Source organism: Simochromis diagramma, unplaced genomic scaffold, assembly GCF_900408965.1.
Source record: "Simochromis diagramma unplaced genomic scaffold, fSimDia1.1 OVJJ01000669.1, whole genome shotgun sequence".
Taxonomy (NCBI): domain Eukaryota; kingdom Metazoa; phylum Chordata; class Actinopteri; order Cichliformes; family Cichlidae; genus Simochromis; species Simochromis diagramma.
The window spans coordinates 5,033,540-5,050,382 of record NW_024387458.1 but is presented as its reverse complement, the minus strand read 5'-3'; the positions used below and the strand labels follow the sequence as shown (position 1 = coordinate 5,050,382).

At 42.2% G+C, this 16,843-nt stretch overlaps 1 protein-coding gene across 4 annotated transcripts in view; it reads right to left on the bottom strand.

Moving 5' to 3' along the window:
* thrab (thyroid hormone receptor alpha b) overlaps window positions 1–16,843 on the bottom strand; it is a 161,670-nt gene that overhangs the window by 18,758 nt on the left and 126,069 nt on the right. For all 4 annotated transcript variants that reach the window (XM_040014016.1, XM_040014018.1, XM_040014017.1 and 1 more), the window contains 4 exons: window positions 16,101–16,162; window positions 11,201–11,301; window positions 10,270–10,417; window positions 9,830–10,035 (listed from right to left, as the gene is read on the bottom strand). In XM_040014016.1, coding sequence (XP_039869950.1) covers window positions 9,830–10,035; window positions 10,270–10,417; window positions 11,201–11,301; window positions 16,101–16,162 — 517 coding nt within the window. The remainder of the gene's footprint in view (window positions 1–9,829; window positions 10,036–10,269; window positions 10,418–11,200; window positions 11,302–16,100; window positions 16,163–16,843) is intronic.

Sequence of the window (16,843 nt, the reverse complement as noted above, 5' to 3'; positions counted from 1 at the left end):
TTCAGTCGCTGGTTTAACACTCATGTGCAACAAAATGCTGATTTTGTAAATTATGAGTCAGAAACAAGGATAAAGTAGGGCTTACTAAACAATGCACAATGTCACGATTGCTACCTACATCTTTTAAATGCAGTCAAAAGACTGAACTGACTGAACTGTGGGCCAGTTGCATTGTTTCAAATGCTTATAGTCAACAATTCCATAAAAACATCAAAAACAACCACGCTCAGTGTTGTCCAAAGCCTATAATATCCTAAGTATCCAGTGGACAGTAGTTCAGTGCTTCTGTACCAATCGTGGAAACCAGTATGACTTAAGACAGGGGTGTCCAACTCCAGGCCCCAAGGGCCAGCGTCCTGCAGGTTTTAGATATCACCCTGGGTCAGAACATCTGAATCAAATGATTAGTTCATTACCAGGCCTTTGGAGAACTTCAAGACATCTTGAGGAGGTAATTTAGCCATTTGAATCAGCTGTGATGGATCAAGGATGCATCTGAAACCTGCAGGACACCGGCCCTCGAGGCCTGGAGTTGGACACCCCTGACTTAAGAGGACACTGAGGAGGCCTGTGCAGGAGAGACTTTGGAACGCACCCCTCATGTCTCTTTGACATTAAAGTGATGTCATTCATCAGCTTGATAGTTTAAAGCATGATCCTACACAAAATTACAAAATAAATGGAATGGAAATGTGCTGAGGATATCATGCGCTCGCAGTCAGCTGTCCTAGTCTGTGATCCACTTCTTGACTTAGAGAAAGCATCCCTCCTGTTTGTCTCTGCAGTCTAAGACAGACATTTTTGCACTTTTATATCTGTGGCTACATTTGTCTATGTGTACTACGCATAGCCTTTTTTTTTTTAAATAGCAAAGTGATTCGAGCCAACCCCCAGTCACAGCTGCTTGCCTTTCCAGTTCGTACGGTGTGTTGTTGTAGTTGAGCACCTCAGACAAAGTAGTAAATATTATGGCCTTTTTATGGGATTTCTTTAAGGTGTTTCAGAATACAACATTTTTCTAAATGGTTTGTTTTCCCACAAAGTGCTGCAAATCAACGAACAGTTTTTCAGAGGACGGTGGAGTGTCCTTGGAGAAAGGACGGGGACATGTAATCAAACAGATAACACTTACTTAAAGGGAGACCGCCGATCACTAATATATATGTTTACAGAGTTGTTTGAATTGATGTTATGACTATGAAAAATATTGTTTCCCGCTCCAGTAAATAAAGCATGTGTCAGGGACAGAGTCATTTATTCAGACTTTGCTCCGGCTATAAATGGGATGAGATAAAAGTAGAGGAATAATCACCTCGAACAAAGAGTCATCAATCATGATGCAGAGGAAGAAGGATTGCGTAAGTCAGTGCAAACACAGCCAGTCCTCTGCTGTGAGGCTGAAAGCCGGGCAATTATGGAAAATTTCAAGTAGTTGTTATAATAACTTTGATGGTCTGCAACTCTTGTCGTGCAAGAGCCAAAACAAAACATTGCTTTTGTTGGTGGAGGTCAGCGGCCATTTTTCATGGCAGTATTGGGAAAACAGCTGTCGGGAGAGAGACGGGCAGATCTCTCGGGTTTAGCTCTGTGTCACGATTCACAACTGACACAGATGACAATGTAATATAGTCTTTAGCTCAATCCATCCAGGATTAGTATTACCGGGGGACTTAATGTGATTTGGAAATGATCCCATCATGTCACTGTTCTGCGTGATGAATTTGTATGGCATAAGCAAAGTTTGTATTTCACTCAAATTTTCTACCATCATCCGCAGACTTGATTACAAATATTCATTAGGAAAAATGTCGCTCAGCTCACGCTGCCATTGATCCCATCCATCTGATCATCCTTTGGGATTTCGCTTCTGATGGATTTCAGCCTGCACTTTCTGTAAACTGTTCATCATGCTGTGTGGCAACATGAGTCATGAAATCGCACACAAATGCTGCTCCAAGCTTTGCTGACGCAAACTCCTCTACTCAAACTCTCAAGCACAAAAAGAGGCAGCAGAAAAACAAAAAACTTGGAAAGAAAAGAGCTCAAATCGCAGACGCTGACTCTCACTGGTCCTCTGGCAAAATATGTTATGTAATCCCCAGTGAAGTTTGCACAGGCACAAAAATACAATCGTTGCTGATTATTACACTTCACTAGTTAATACTAGTATAGGTAAAAAGGTGAGTGCACAGACAGTGTAAAAAGAAGATGTTCTTTTCGATAGCCACCTGGAGGAGACCCAGGAGGCCGAAGACTTTGGGAAAACGTCCCTCAGCTCCTTTTCTCAACGATCTTATGTGCTTTGTCACTTGCTAACATCAGCTGGTGTCCCTCACTCTTAATGGGGACAAAAGAGAAGCACTTAAAGAAAGCAAGCAGGCTTTAGATCTGCTAAAATTACAAATCTACTGTGCAATATTTGCAGCCTGTGCAGAAACCACCCCACATGATGGCAGCAGCAACAGACAGAGTTGGGGATGGTCTTCTCTTCTTTGAACCAATGCATCTGTAAAGGCAACACTCCACAGATCCCATCGTCACTACCCGACTTCATGGGTACAATTTTATTTACACAAGAACACTTTTAAACTCTTTAATTTCTCATTCAGACTTACCGACCTTTTAAATTAAACATGACAAAGTGGACTTGATAGTTTGCCAAGTGCGTATTATGGAGGGGTGGCAATTACATATCTTTAAATTAAAAGCGATTCAGTAAAGCTCGCCTAATCAATAAAATGCAAATGCAGCCTTCAGTTCTTTGAATAAAGTTAATGCAGCATTGTTCTGCTCTGGCAGTGATACAGTTCACAATTTTTAAGAATCCGCTCAACAGCATTTGTTTCGTGTATCTAGTTTGCAGGACTATTTTCCAAGTTTTAACCCAGCTATATGTGTGAGTAGTGTATTTGATTCATTCCTTACAGAGTCCACAACTGCCTAACTTTTCTGGATCAGTCAACTGTGTGTTAACACAATGCTACAGTCTTCCCAGTGGCTGTTCATCCCAAGGTCAGATGCGTGGTGTGCAATGCTCAAAGAAATTGCAAAAAGAAAAAAAAGCCCAAAACAATCTGAAAATAAACAACAAATAAACAACAACAAGGATGCTAAATGCTAAAGATGATGACAGGACAATTAAAAAAAAGTCTTAGAGGAAGTTCCAGGAGAAAGCCTCCTCTCTGTAAAAAGGATAGAGCTGCAAGTCTGCAGAGCTGCATGTGAATAAAACACAAGACTTCTATGAGACCAAAACGTTGATGTCTGGTCATTATGCACAGCGCCACAATTGGTGAAAACCAAATACAGCATACCAGCACAAACCCCTCAAACCAACTGTCAGGGTGGTGGAGGAGGCCTGTTTTGCAACCACAAGACTTTCAGTAACTGAGTCGACCGCAGATTACTCTTGTATACCAAAAAGAGGTATACAAGAGTGAAGGCAGGTAGAGTTTGACCCAAACTAAGTCATGCTATATGACAATGATCACAAGCGCAGCAGCAAATCCAAAACAGAATGACTGAAAAAGGAAAGACTCAAGTGTTTAAACCGACTGTAATGCTGCAACAGAGCTCTGCATAAACAAATGCCTGCAAACCTCAATGAACTAAAGCAACATTGTAAAGAAGATTGGGCCAAAATTCCTCCACATGGATATGAGACTGAAAAAGTCACACAGAAAATGCTAACTTCAAGTTATCGGGATGTTCTAAAACTTTCACAGCTCTGCATAGAGGCCTGTGAAAACGTTCCTTTTCACATGACTGCAGCTGGTGAATTGGTATTGTTATAGAGCCGTTCATGCACAATGAATGTACGGGTATTAATTAGTATTTGTAAATAGTTTCCTCTTCTCTGGCCTATGCAATGCTCATATGTGCTTTCTAATGGACTCGTGTGATTTTTCTTGCAACTGTTATTGTTTATTTACTGCATAGCCATCTGGGTGACACTGAGGAAAAGCACTCAGCTGTACCCGCAGAGATGGCAAGGGATTATGTGTTTGTTTGCTGCTGTACAGACTAGTTAGTCAGGGAGCCGAAGCAGGCTTTTTAATAAGTGTTAAGCTCTCCTTGAACTGCACATTGAAAAGGAAAAGGCCCAGAATGTGTCCCAAAGGAAGCCAAAAGATATTTAGACTTGAAGATGAGCAGCATTACATTCAGGGAATTTGCTCATTAAGAGGAGAAAACAGTAAAAACTTTTTGCTGCAGTGTCATCCTGACCTTTTATTTTATCAGATGCAATAGGTCTGCAAAAAGTTTGCTGCTGCAGAGCTGGAGAAGATAAATTGGGTTCACTGTTGTGAAACAGTGAACATGTGTGTGGTTAAAATGCATTACTAATGAATAAATTATCACCAATCACAGAAATGTGACGGAACATTGATAGTGAAACTGCCACAACATGCTGAATTGTTATCAGTGCCAATCACTCAGAAGCGACTTTGCAAGGTGCAAGAATTTTAGATATACAAGGTCACATATCATTTGCATATCAGTGCTTTAAATACACAGTAGAGTAAAATGAACTGCATGGCATGAGTACAGGTTAAAAAACTGCTGTTTTTAACTCTGGATATCTCTGTTCAACCAAAACCATATGCCCACCATGCATGAATCACATATGTCTGTTTCTCATTGCCTGGTTGCAGCACAACTAAGCAGTTAGAAAGAGCTTTTCAAGGCCTTTTAATGTTTTTGAGAGCAACAGCTTAAAGGTCAGAAGTTCAGGACCAATCGGGGGAAAAAAGGAGGTTTGTGTGAGATGAAGTGCCGCCGTGACGATTTATGCTTCACTTCTCCCGCCTAACAAACTGAATAGAAAACTTGGAGCAAGTAGTGCATTTTGACCATTAGTAGCCGGGAAGTAGAAGGAAGAAGGACAGCTCCCCATCCCGCCTGTTAGTAAATATGAGTGAATAATTTTGCATTCATGCTTCACAAATTTGTATGATCCCGTGTATTGTAGTTCTATCTTTGAGAACTATCTGAATATTGAGGGAAAAGCCTTTTGAATACACATGGAATCAATCTTATCCTACTGCACTGGAAAGCTGCAGACCACCAGTGTGCTGACATTCCTTTCTTTGAGACGGGGTTGTTGACGTCGACGAGACGTTACACCTCGTCTGCAGCTCGTTTGATGGATGCATGAATATGTAGGTGTGCACAAACAAAACTATCTCATGCATTTTCTGCAGACTGCGTTGAACTGTGAACGGACAAGATTTGCTATTACTTTTAATAGAAACGCTATCAGACAATTAGGAATGCTATGACCTTTGGACCGATGTAGAGACCCACACAGGCACAGCTGCCGCACACAGCTGAACCGAATCTTCTCTCATCAACGCCGTTTCCAGATGCCAGACCAAAGCGTGTGAGAGAGAACACTGTGTTACAAGTCAGAGCAGTGTGTTCCCCTCCATAAGGCCAAATGATTCAATGGGCTAGATATGTTAGTTGGTCTTAGCAACAATAAAAAAAAATCTGAAACATCAAGCCCCGCATTATCTCTGAAACGGTTTCATTCACAAGCAGTCAACACTGCCACAATGTGCTGTGGGTGATGCCACGAGACAAACAAACAAAGCACACAAAACTAAAAGTGGAAACAGAGTGGCTCATGTGTCACTTCTTCTTGGTCTAAAAATTAGATTAAGTGTAATGATAGCAGATGTTTTCTTATTATCCTTTATAGTCTGTAAAGCCTCAGCCACACAGACCTAGAGAGCAGTCAGCAACCCAATGGGAACCCCTGGTCAGTAGGGAAAAAATGTTTCCCTCAACTGGTTGGATTCTGTAGGCTGCTGCTGTCACTGGCTGAAATTCATTGCACTTAGGCTAAGGCACTAAAAATATACTTTGAATTCCTCTGGTTGCTAGAACCAGTGGTCACCTGTAATTTACATAGAAAGTATGTTAAATAGCCAACAAGTGCTAGAAGAAGCAGACCAGAAGTCGCGCCTTACTGCTGAAACAAACACATTTAATCTGAAGGTGAATGCTCTCTGCGCTTCACACTATTAACAGTTTCACTGCCGCTACCAAAGAGTTGGCAAGTGCTTGTAGACAAGTCGCAAGCTACAAGCCACTGCGGCAGTCTGCTAGCGGCCAAATTGATCGTAATAAGGTTTTCGGGGTAGCACCATACACTTCTTTGAGACCAACTTCACCTACCAACTGCCGGCAACCTCTTGCAAAGCAGTTGGAGAATACACGTTTTTGCCTGGAGACTGAAGGTTGCCAGCAGGTTGCTATCCCAGTGTCTAGGCCTGTGTGAATGACACCTAAGGACCACCTCTCTCAAGCACTTTGTTACTTTTTTTAAATTAAAAAAGATGCATCAGAATTAAAATTTCCACTTTAGGCTGCATTGTGTTGAGATTATTGCCTGCCATGGTCTTAAAGTTCCCATATTTGAACAAAAGGGTTCAAGGGACTTTTAACACCATACAGATGAGTGTGGTGAGTTCATGCTTAAAATGTGCATTGGCATCCACACGACAGTTTAACTTTCCCCTGTGCTTATAAAGGTTTAAGTCAGCTATAGAGAACAAAACCATTTTTAGCATCAGGCAGTTATTTCTGCTTTAGAATTTGCCATTTTCACATAAGAGTCCTGGTTCATCCTGGTTGGCTTAGCATTTAAATTTAGATATTCAGGGTTAAGTGACTCCAGCGCCCCGTTAGTGTGTGAATGCCGTGTGAAATGGAACAGTTGATCCTTTAGAGGAACCAAGCTCAGGGTTACTGTGCTGAGCTTTAAATTCTGCTTGGTGCAAGACCCGTCCGTAACATAAAGCGCTTTAATTTTAAGTGCTGTTAAAAATATGTTTAGCCCTAATTTTAACACCAACTCTGACCTTCCACCTGCTCACTGTAGCCTTCAACCAAGTCATGAGTCATGAGGAAGTGGTGACAGGACAAAGCTATGCAGCTATGTGAGTACGTTCTCATCACATCCACGCACTGCCTTCTGCAATAAGCAGGCCACAAATGCTTTGAAACCCTCTCCACCTTGGTGGGATAGAATTTTTTAAATACAGCGCCTTGATTTGGACGTGACATATCATCTCATTCTGCTGCAAAGCTGTTGACAGGCACTTAAAACTGTGTAAGTATCTCCGATAAGCCTGAGCCAAAACATAAGGTCAGAGTCTGTGTTTATGCGTGACAGGGGAGCTTGATACAGACGGGGACACCCAGACGGGGCTGTCCAGGATGAATCTGAGCACTAACACATGCAGGAGAGCAGTGTGTGAGAGACACACACAATGCCTGCCAACTTGCAGATGAGCGCTAATGACTGAGGATTTGCCTTGGCTGAGATAAGAAAGGATCTTACGGAAAGCAGATGGGCAAAACAGAAAGGAAAGCGAGGGGAGACGCCGAGGGACAGTGAGAGAGAAAACAAAGAAATGAAGACGAGCGTGAGATTAAAGTGGAGACGAAAAGTTGAGGTGAAAACTATGAGGAGAATTATGTCTGCGTTAAGAACCCAGAAGATTTGAATGAATAAAACTCACAACTCTGGAGGGAACTGAGGAATAAAGGCACAGACGAGGTGAGAAAAATAGAAAAAGACCGGGGAATACACAGCGATAAAGACATGTGAGTGACTGCATGTTTGTTGGAAAACACTAAAATAGAGCTACAGAATTTTATTGTGTGAAATAGATTGTGTTTATTGGGTATTTTCAACCTATATTTAGTGCTTTAAACAGATTTTAAATGACCTTAATGTGACTTAAACTTGTGTCGGCTGTAATGGCCTTTCTATTCTTCTCCCCTCAGCCCTGCCCCTCCCTGAGCCTGGCTCTGTCAGAGGTTTCTTCCTGTTAAAAATGAGTTTTTCCTCCCTATTGTTGCCAAGTTCTTGCTCATAGGGGGTCGTCTGAATATTTCAGTTTCACTGTATTACTGTAGTGTCTTCACCGTATTATCTAAAGCGACTTGAGGTCACTGTTGTTGTGATTTGGGGGCTGTATACATAAAGCTGAATTGAACTGAATCCATCCAAAGGAACTCTTACAGTACTATAAGTGCAGTTATTATTGATGTGTCCCCTGCAACAACCCACACCGGTGAAAGAAGGAGATGACTTGAAAGAAATATTATAACATTAGTCAGGTGGGAATGCTTCTGTCAGGAGTGGTTCTCTTTTTATTTCTGCAATGGGTATTTTTCACTCCCAAAATATGAATACAAATTAAAAGTTCATATAAGCCTCAAATCTTTTGGGGTAAATGTAATTATCCCTGCCACTGTCAAACACACATATTCACACATGCACAGAGAGCTTCTCTGGTTCTGTGTATGCAGGCAGGTTAAGAAATATGGGTGTGATGGCTTCTATAAAAGCTTGGGTATCTTTGAAATCATCCCAAAATTAAGATGCATGCAATATATTTTTAATATGAACTTTTTCAAAATGAGGAAAAATCTGAAGTGGAAAGGTTGATAAATCAAAATACTAAATAAGATAATTGATTCGTCATCGATGTGAACAGGCCATGATGTTAAGGCCTAAAGACCAGTTGATGACAGCCTGGCAACCACTGGTTGCTAGGGAAAAATGACTATTCTTCAACCACCGCTCAAACCTAAAGTGACTGTGGTAATCCATTACTTTGAGACCAAAACAATCGCAAAGTGGTATGTGGCGTAGTGCTTTCTGATTTCACCCAGTGGTTGCTGGACGTTGCTGGCAGTTGCTGTGAAACTGACAGCTAAAACCCCAGTGAACAGGTCTAGAGACTGGTTGGCGAGACCCCGGCAACCTCCGAGTATTCCCTAAATGGAACACTGATGAGTATTGTTTGCTGCTGCTAGGTGAAATTTGTTGCAAAGGTGTGTACAGTGTTGCACTTTGAGCCTCCTTGTGACTGCTCTGGTTGCTAGCAGACTGCCACAGTCACTCATAGTTTACATGAAGGACAATGCCTTGTCTATAAGAACTCGCCAACTACTCGCTAAGTGGTTATGAAAGTGCAAAAATGTGACACAAATCAGAAGTGCAGATTGTTTGCCTTCAAAAGAAAGAGAATTTTCAAAATAAAAGACCCACTGATAATCTGCTTCTGATGTCTCTCACCTGTATTCCTGATGTAAAGAGTTCTCAGATAAGTTTTGCAAATCAAGTAATGCAAAAAAACCAAACAAAACAAAAAACAAAAAAAACTTTTTAAAGGAGCAATTCTATGCTGTTAAAAGGCTGCTGTACTGCTTTGTTCCTTGCCCCACAGTTTCTGTATGTGGGCAGCTACTATGGCTCCTTTATATTGAAAGACTTTTGCCACAGCGTATATCTGTAGCTCAGCGTGCTGGATTTCAGAAAGGACAACCTTTACATCATGCCGTAATCACCTTGAACTTACAGGTGAAACTGACACAAACAACATCAATAAGTGTCTGTGAGCTCCACCTCAGTCACTGCAAGATAATCACAGTCCCCCAACACTGTTTGTGAAGCCCGCTGAGGAAGGCAATTAAGCCAGCTTCAAAACAGCAATGGCTAGGTTTTAGTTCGGCTAAGGCTGTCACTCTGAGTAAAATAATGAGCTTGTTGCTGTTTATGTTGTCGGAGAAGAAGCTTTTTTCTAAGGTAACGGTGAAACCTAACAAGCTACTTTTTTCAGTAGATAATCTTGTAATGTAAGAAGTCGCCTTAAATTGCTCTAAAGAAATGACAGCAATGAAAAATCCCAGCTGAGGTAACCCTAAGCTATCACTTAAATATGCTGGAAAAACAGTGCGGCAACAATGTAGAAAAGAAAATGCACAATCACAATTGGCTGTGTATCACTGTGCCGTAGCTTCTCACCAGGAATTTGCGCTTCTGCTTCCACTGTGCGCCCTGAGCATTGGTGTGACGATGGGCTTCCGTCACCAAGCGGATCAGCTCCCACTCGGCCCCCGTGGGCTCCGGACGGGTCTGGAGGGATTTTACCATCTCCTCCTTCTTACGCCGCTCCCTGTTCTCCTCAATCAGGCGCCGTTTAGCCACCCGCTTTGAGTCATCCAGTACCACTGGAGGGAAAAGGAGGTGGGAAGAGGAGGAGGAAGAAATTAGACAAAAAAAAAAGGCAGGCACACTGCTTGTGTATCACCTGAAATTTGTTTGCATATATATAAAGTTGCAGCTCCAGCTGTGAAATATTAGGTCCCCGTGCTGTTTAGTCTTACTACCTCTTGAATGTTTATTAAAAAATAAACAAGTGACATCAATTCATTTTCGTTTTATATTTTTGTGCGTGCACTCACAGTCCATGGCCATGCCCACAGCAATGCACTTCTTGAAGCGGCACAGCTGGCACTGGTTGCGGGTGATCTTGTCGATGATGCAGCAACCATCGTACTTACAGGAGTAGGCCGGGTGGAGGTTCTTCTGAATGGTCCTACGAAAAAAACCCTGGAGGTAGACAGAGCAGGCAGACGTGGATGTGAGAGAGACAGTCAGTGACACAGACGGAGAAATACGAGCACAGTAAAAGCCCTGAAAACATTTTGCTTCCAGCCGCAGCCGCTGCTGGCGGGAAGGGAGACATTTTAATTACCGCTGCTGCGTCTTTACTGTGAAATTTATGTGTTTAATGCAAACGTATTGTCAGCCCCACTTGCTACTAAATCTGAGGCCCAACGATCTACGCACAAGACAAACAAACTGTAGATGGAAATGTGAAAGGAGATTTAATATTATGCTTGTATTATTAGATCTAAAGCATTCTTTTGACAGGCGTAAATACTTCTACATATTGAAGGGAAGTGAGCATGAAATATTTACCATAAATCAGATTTATTTGAAAAAAAACACAAAAGGAAAAAAAGTCTTTTCCCCCCCCAATGCTGCCCAATAACTGAGACATCAAATGCATCATTGCCAGCAACGCTCAATCCCTTCAGTGACGCCTAAATATAAAATGATAAACAAACACATGAGCAAAAGGAAGCAAAGCAGTCTGATCACACAGCAAACTGACAGCGAGGAAGACAAATGACACACGGCTCAGAGATGAAGCGACAGCAATATGTGTATGACCTCGGTGCATGGCTGTTCACTATAAAGAGTGTGCGCGTGCACGGCTGTGAGTCGTGTGTCTTGGCACTTGACCTCGAATGCATTAAATTAAGTTTTCCTGCAGCCATTGTGCGGGTTATGAACCTGCTGTGTGCTTCTCTGGGTTTGTGTGTGTACCTTGCAGCCCTCGCAGGTAATGCAGCGGTAGTGGTAACCCGTGGCCTTGTCGCCACACACCACACATGGCTCATCCTTTTCGAGGTAGCTGGGAATGTACCCTGAAAGAGAAAGAACCAATGAAAAGACAGATCGTGTGTTTCTCACCGATGCTGTGGGCGAGCATCTATAAAACAATTACATCCTACCACGGCAGAAGTACTTCATCGTCGTCGTCCTTACCTTTTTGTGCTGCTGTACATCACTGTGAATTCAAACCTCTGAATAAGAAAGTAAAAGCACACTTGGAGACCTTGGAAGGAACACAACAGTAGTGTTCGAGTTTGTCACTGTGATGCCTGAATAAAAAAAAATCGGCTGTTTCTTCACATCATTTAACCTGCAGGGTAACGCAGTCAGTACCTTTCTAATAGGGACAAGTGCTAATAATTCAAATAGGGCCACTAGACTATACCCACACAGTTTCTGTGGTGAACAGTACCGCTACGCAGCCTGTGGCACCTTTAAAGTGGTCAATGTGAGTTCACTTTCCAGCATCATATTTTTAGTTTTAGACTTTACTAGTGTACTTTTGCATGATTCACATAATAAAAAACTAAGTTACTTATGTTACTGTGACCTTTGAAGCCAAACGGTTTTAGCTCTCGTCTCTTTAAAGCTCCCCTGCTAGTAAACTGTAATGGTTTAACCTTTCTACAGCCATGCAGACGAGCACATCAGTGCACTGTGACACCGCTGTGTGGTTACAGAGGCAGCAGAGCTCACAATCAACCCCACTTACCCTCTGGTGCTACAGTAAATGAAGTGAAATACTTCTTTTTACACTGGCATATGATAATGCTCTGAGGAGAGCATGTAAGAAGTGAACCCCCATTTGTAATTAGTCTTTAATTAGCAAACAAGATATTCAACAAGGTTTCCAAGTAACTAATAGGGTTAGACTGGGAGGAAGCTGTGTTACATGAATTACTTTGGAAAGTCTGCAAACTTTGTTTTGAACTAAAACAAGAAAAAAGTACTATGCATATTTTCCTACTTCAGTCATTCCTTTAAGTTGTGTACTGACACAAAGCTACTCAAATTACTGTGGTCACACAATTAAACACACAAGAGCTTTACTGTTTGGTTTGATCCTAACTGAGCTGAGGTTCTCACAGCAGATACTACAGCGCCAGCTCATCTAAAGTGACAGTATTTGGATTGTTCTCTCTCTGTCCTATTTCACAGTCGTTCCTCTGCTTTAGACTCAGAAAAGGCACAGTTTGTTCTTTTTTCCATACTGCGAGACCAAAAAAGCAAGCAAGGAGACACAGGAAATAGCAGATTTGCAGACATTTCATGTGATATTTACAGTAGCTATGAAGCTGGGAGGGGCGGAGACGATGCACTACAAGTCGCAAAAAAATTCAGTGTGGGTGTTTTAAGTGCAGCCCCACACAAACGGGGCTGCCGACAAATCTCTGCACTTTGCACATCCTGTGTGTGAGGATCGGGGTGTTGAGATTGTGATCTATCACACAGTATCACCAAGGAAGCGTCTGATTGGTCCCAAATTCATTCTGCAGCACGACAAAGACCCCAATCATAAAGAAAGAAGACTAAAGGTCCGCGCAACAGATGGTTCGGTCCCCAGAGAGTTTCAGATTACATTAGGAGACGGAAGCGAATCCACAGAAGAACTGTGGCAAGCTCTCGGTGATTCAAAGAAGAAAAAAAAAGCTGAAAAACCGGTGATGTTAAAGGCAAAGTACACAATAAGTATTGATTTAATGTAGTTTTACTTTTTCTATTGATTATGCTTCTATTTAAAAAATGATATAGAAAATCTAATGAGGGATATCTTTGAAAGCCCGCTTTTCTTTATTTTTAGCGGTTAAAAATGGATCCAGTGATATACGCTTTTGTGTGTCTGTGTGCGTGCACCAAGGCGTGGTGAGAGCAGTGACTGGCAGTGTCAGTTGGGCTCTGCCTTTTTGGCTCGGTTACAGATTTTAGAGGAGGAGGGGGAAGGCAAGAAGCGGATGGTGGGAAGAAGAGAAAAAAGACAAAAGAGAGAGAAGAGCACTTGCCAAAGGCACAAAAGTGACAGTTTTCCAAACTGAGGAGCACTCGGCTTCTTTCTGTCAAATTAAAAAAAAAAAAAAAAAAAAAAAGATAAGAAGAACTTATCTAAAAAGAGAAAAAGAAAGAAAAGTAGTAAAAGGGAGGTGAGCCAGAGAAATGACAAAAGGTCAGATGGGAGAATGCAGGAGGGGAAAGAGGTTTAAAAAGGAGTCAGAAGAACCAGAGAACCATCACATAAGAGAAAATGTGAGCCCCGTTGTGTTGGCAGGGCAGGCCGCTGCTGTGGCTGTGTTTGGAAGCCAAGCCCAAAATCAATACCGCTGCAGCTCTCTGGCTCTGGCTGCCGGCCCCTCCCAGACGGGCCACCAGCAAAACGGAGGAAAAGGAAGGAGATTTTTCAAGTGTGGCTGAGTCAAGATAAATATTTTGTCTCCGCAAGTTTCCCACCATAACACTTGCCGTTTTTGTTTTATCAAAGTGTGTGTGCATGTGAGAGTATGTCTGTGTGTGTGTGTGAGTGAAATCGGGTGGGGAGGGGCGTTTGAATCCCTGAAGGAGTCTCGGGATTGTTTCTTAGAGGTCCTTACATGACAACATCCAAGCGAGGTGACATTTGAAACTGTAAACACTGATGACACCGGAGGACAATACTACACCGATAGCTGGAGTTGAATCAACAGCTATTACGCAAAGCTAAGTGCAGCTGTGTTTATTGTCCCTTCCCTGAATGCCACTTAAAATCTATTGCTGTAAATGGATTAAATGCTGTGTTTATGTACCGCTGAAAGGGCCCGAGAAGAATTGATCAAACTACCAATTATGGCAAACGTGGCAAAAATCGTTTTGGTCAATGCGCTTTTGTCTGGTGCTTTTTGTTTTAAACAGCCTTCTTTTAAGCGGTGGACGTCCTTGAACTTTTATTAAATGAATTAAGTTAAAATGAAACTAAAATAGCGGTGGGCACAGGGTTGCTCTGTCAGAGGAGGGTTTATTTTTGCCTGGGAACACAATCCTGCCGGGGCAAAAGCCAGTTTCTGGTTCCTTTACAGAAGATGTGAAAATGCAATGTGCAAAGGAAAAAAGAGAAGCAGTGCATCCAAAATCCTTGCATTCGCTCCTGCTTATCCTTGTCAGGGTCGCGGGGGGCGCTTGAGCCTATCCCAGCTGTCTTAGGGTGAGAGGCAGGGTACACCCTGGATAGGTTGCCAGTCTGTCGCAGGGCTAACACACAGACAGAGACAAACAATCACACTCACATTCACTCCCCTATTCACACCTATGGGCAATTTAGTGCTTCCAATTAACCTATCCCCACTAACTGCATGTCTCTGGATTGTGGGAGGAAGCCGGAGCACCCGGAGAGAACCCACGCAAACACAGGGAGAACATGCAAACTCCACATAGAAAGCCCCCGGCCTGATGGTGGAATTGAACTCAGGCAACAGTGCTGACATCCATGCCACTGTGCTTGCCCTGCATCCAAAATTGAAAACCTAAAATGTTTGATGCACATATTACCAGTAATGCCAGTAATCCAAAAACCTCAGTCTGCAGTCTGCAGTCAAAGCTCGTACAAGTTTTTGGTTTAAAGGATGCAACAGTTTGTAACATCATCACAGCCCTGTAAGCACTTATCCTGGCATTTTGGGTGCTCTGGACTTCTTGCAATCTTCTACCGATTGATTAAAAACAAAGAAACTTTTTCAAGCCGTTTCAGCTTTTCCTTGGTGTAATCTGAGAAGTTCTGAACTCCTGCACATATAACTGACTTGATTGTACACTTCTGTGTCCAGCCTGGAGAACTGGAAGGGGCACGACAAGCTGAAATTACACCAAATGTGCCATATGGATAATAAGGACATGAATGGCTCATTAGCGATTCATGCAAAGCTACTCTTGTAAAGTAGCTCTACTGTAAATCTACTATCTATCAAGATGATTTGGTTACCTAGGCTTTGATTATTGGCTTCATTATTAACATATTATAATTGTCTATATTTATGCTAGTCGCCTATTAATGCACTGTATGGACACAACACAATGATATTATGGTTGTTAAGGTATCCATTCACTTGCTGAGGGTTGGTCCACTCTCAGAGGAAAATTCTGACAGTGTATATAATTGAATCTCAGACAACCATGCCCCTAAGACAGACATACTGTCATACTTTCCCAGTTCAAATGAACCATGGCAGGTAAAGCATGGCACAAGCAGTCATGCAGGGAGGAAGCCTGCTGGGAGGGGAAACATTTGGACTTAGCCTTGGGAGATATATTTTATTAAATCAGCTATCCTGTAGACTTGGATTTTTATGCTGGTGTTCCTCCCACTCTATCGCTCCCAATCTCTCACCTCCCTTCCTCACTCGCTTCTTCCAGCTCAGGGGATTTGTAGCTGTCACTCTGACAATGAACTGCATCCAACATGAAAACAGACAAAGCAGAAGGCTTTCGTTTATTGATGACAGGTGCCAAGATGTTTTACTTCTTCTCTTTGCTCTTGACAAATTGAAAGTGTAATGTACACGCGGCAGGAATCAATCTTGTGCTTAACTTCTTTGCAGTCACTCACTCAGTGCTTGGGTACACTGTGGCGAGACTGAGAGTCCTTTTTTATAAAGCAAAAAAGATTCAGAGAATCCAAAAATATATCAAACACCTCCAAACCTAAGTGCTGCTGGAAAAGCAATTTTCAAAATGAATGGTTACCTATATTTGGAGACTGTTTGTTCTCTAAAGTAAAGGGGTACATCTGAAGACGTCAGGCATATTTCAGGTAAGAGAAGTGCTTTTTTCTTAGGTGCCACTCCAGAGAGTCAATCCATCAGGCACTCACCAGTCATGCTCTTCACCGAACATTGGCTGTTCTTCCTCTTCCTTTTTGGGCCATTGAGCCACCTGAGAAATAACAAAGGGACAAAGAGAGACAAGCAAAGAGGAACAATCAGCGCCTGTAAATATACAACACTTATTTCTGTAAAGCTGTATGTATGTAGGTCATAAAGAAAATATATAGCCAGGTGTGCCAAACACATCACAGTCTGAGCTGAATCAGACAAATCACATCTGGAGGGGGTTTGGCTCACACTGACATCACATTGCAGGCAGGTGTCTGGTTGTTCAGCCAGACAGATTATGTGCCCTCAATTGTGATTTTTCAAATTGCACATCAAAGAACTGCAGACAAATGCTTTCTCTGCGAATGGAAAATAAGTAGATCTGATACAATAGCACCGTTTCCCTTTATGCCAACAAAACCAATCAGCAGTGTGGCCACATCGTGAGGGGAAGCCAGCAGATATATTATGTTCCATCCAGTGGTCACTGATTATAAATACAGGTAAGTTCTGTTATATGTCTTTAGATGATAGATGGTAGCTTTGAGCTTGCATTTTGGCAAACACATGGTCAGCACTTCTGTTTATAGAGATTTGTCAGCTTCAAAATCAAGCTAATGAGAATCAATAACAGATGGAAATATCATTTTCCAAGTAATCCAAGTAAAGTCTCCACGTTAATATCAGGTATAAATGGGCTCCAGGACAGATCTATAAACAACAGATCGAGTGACTAAGAGAT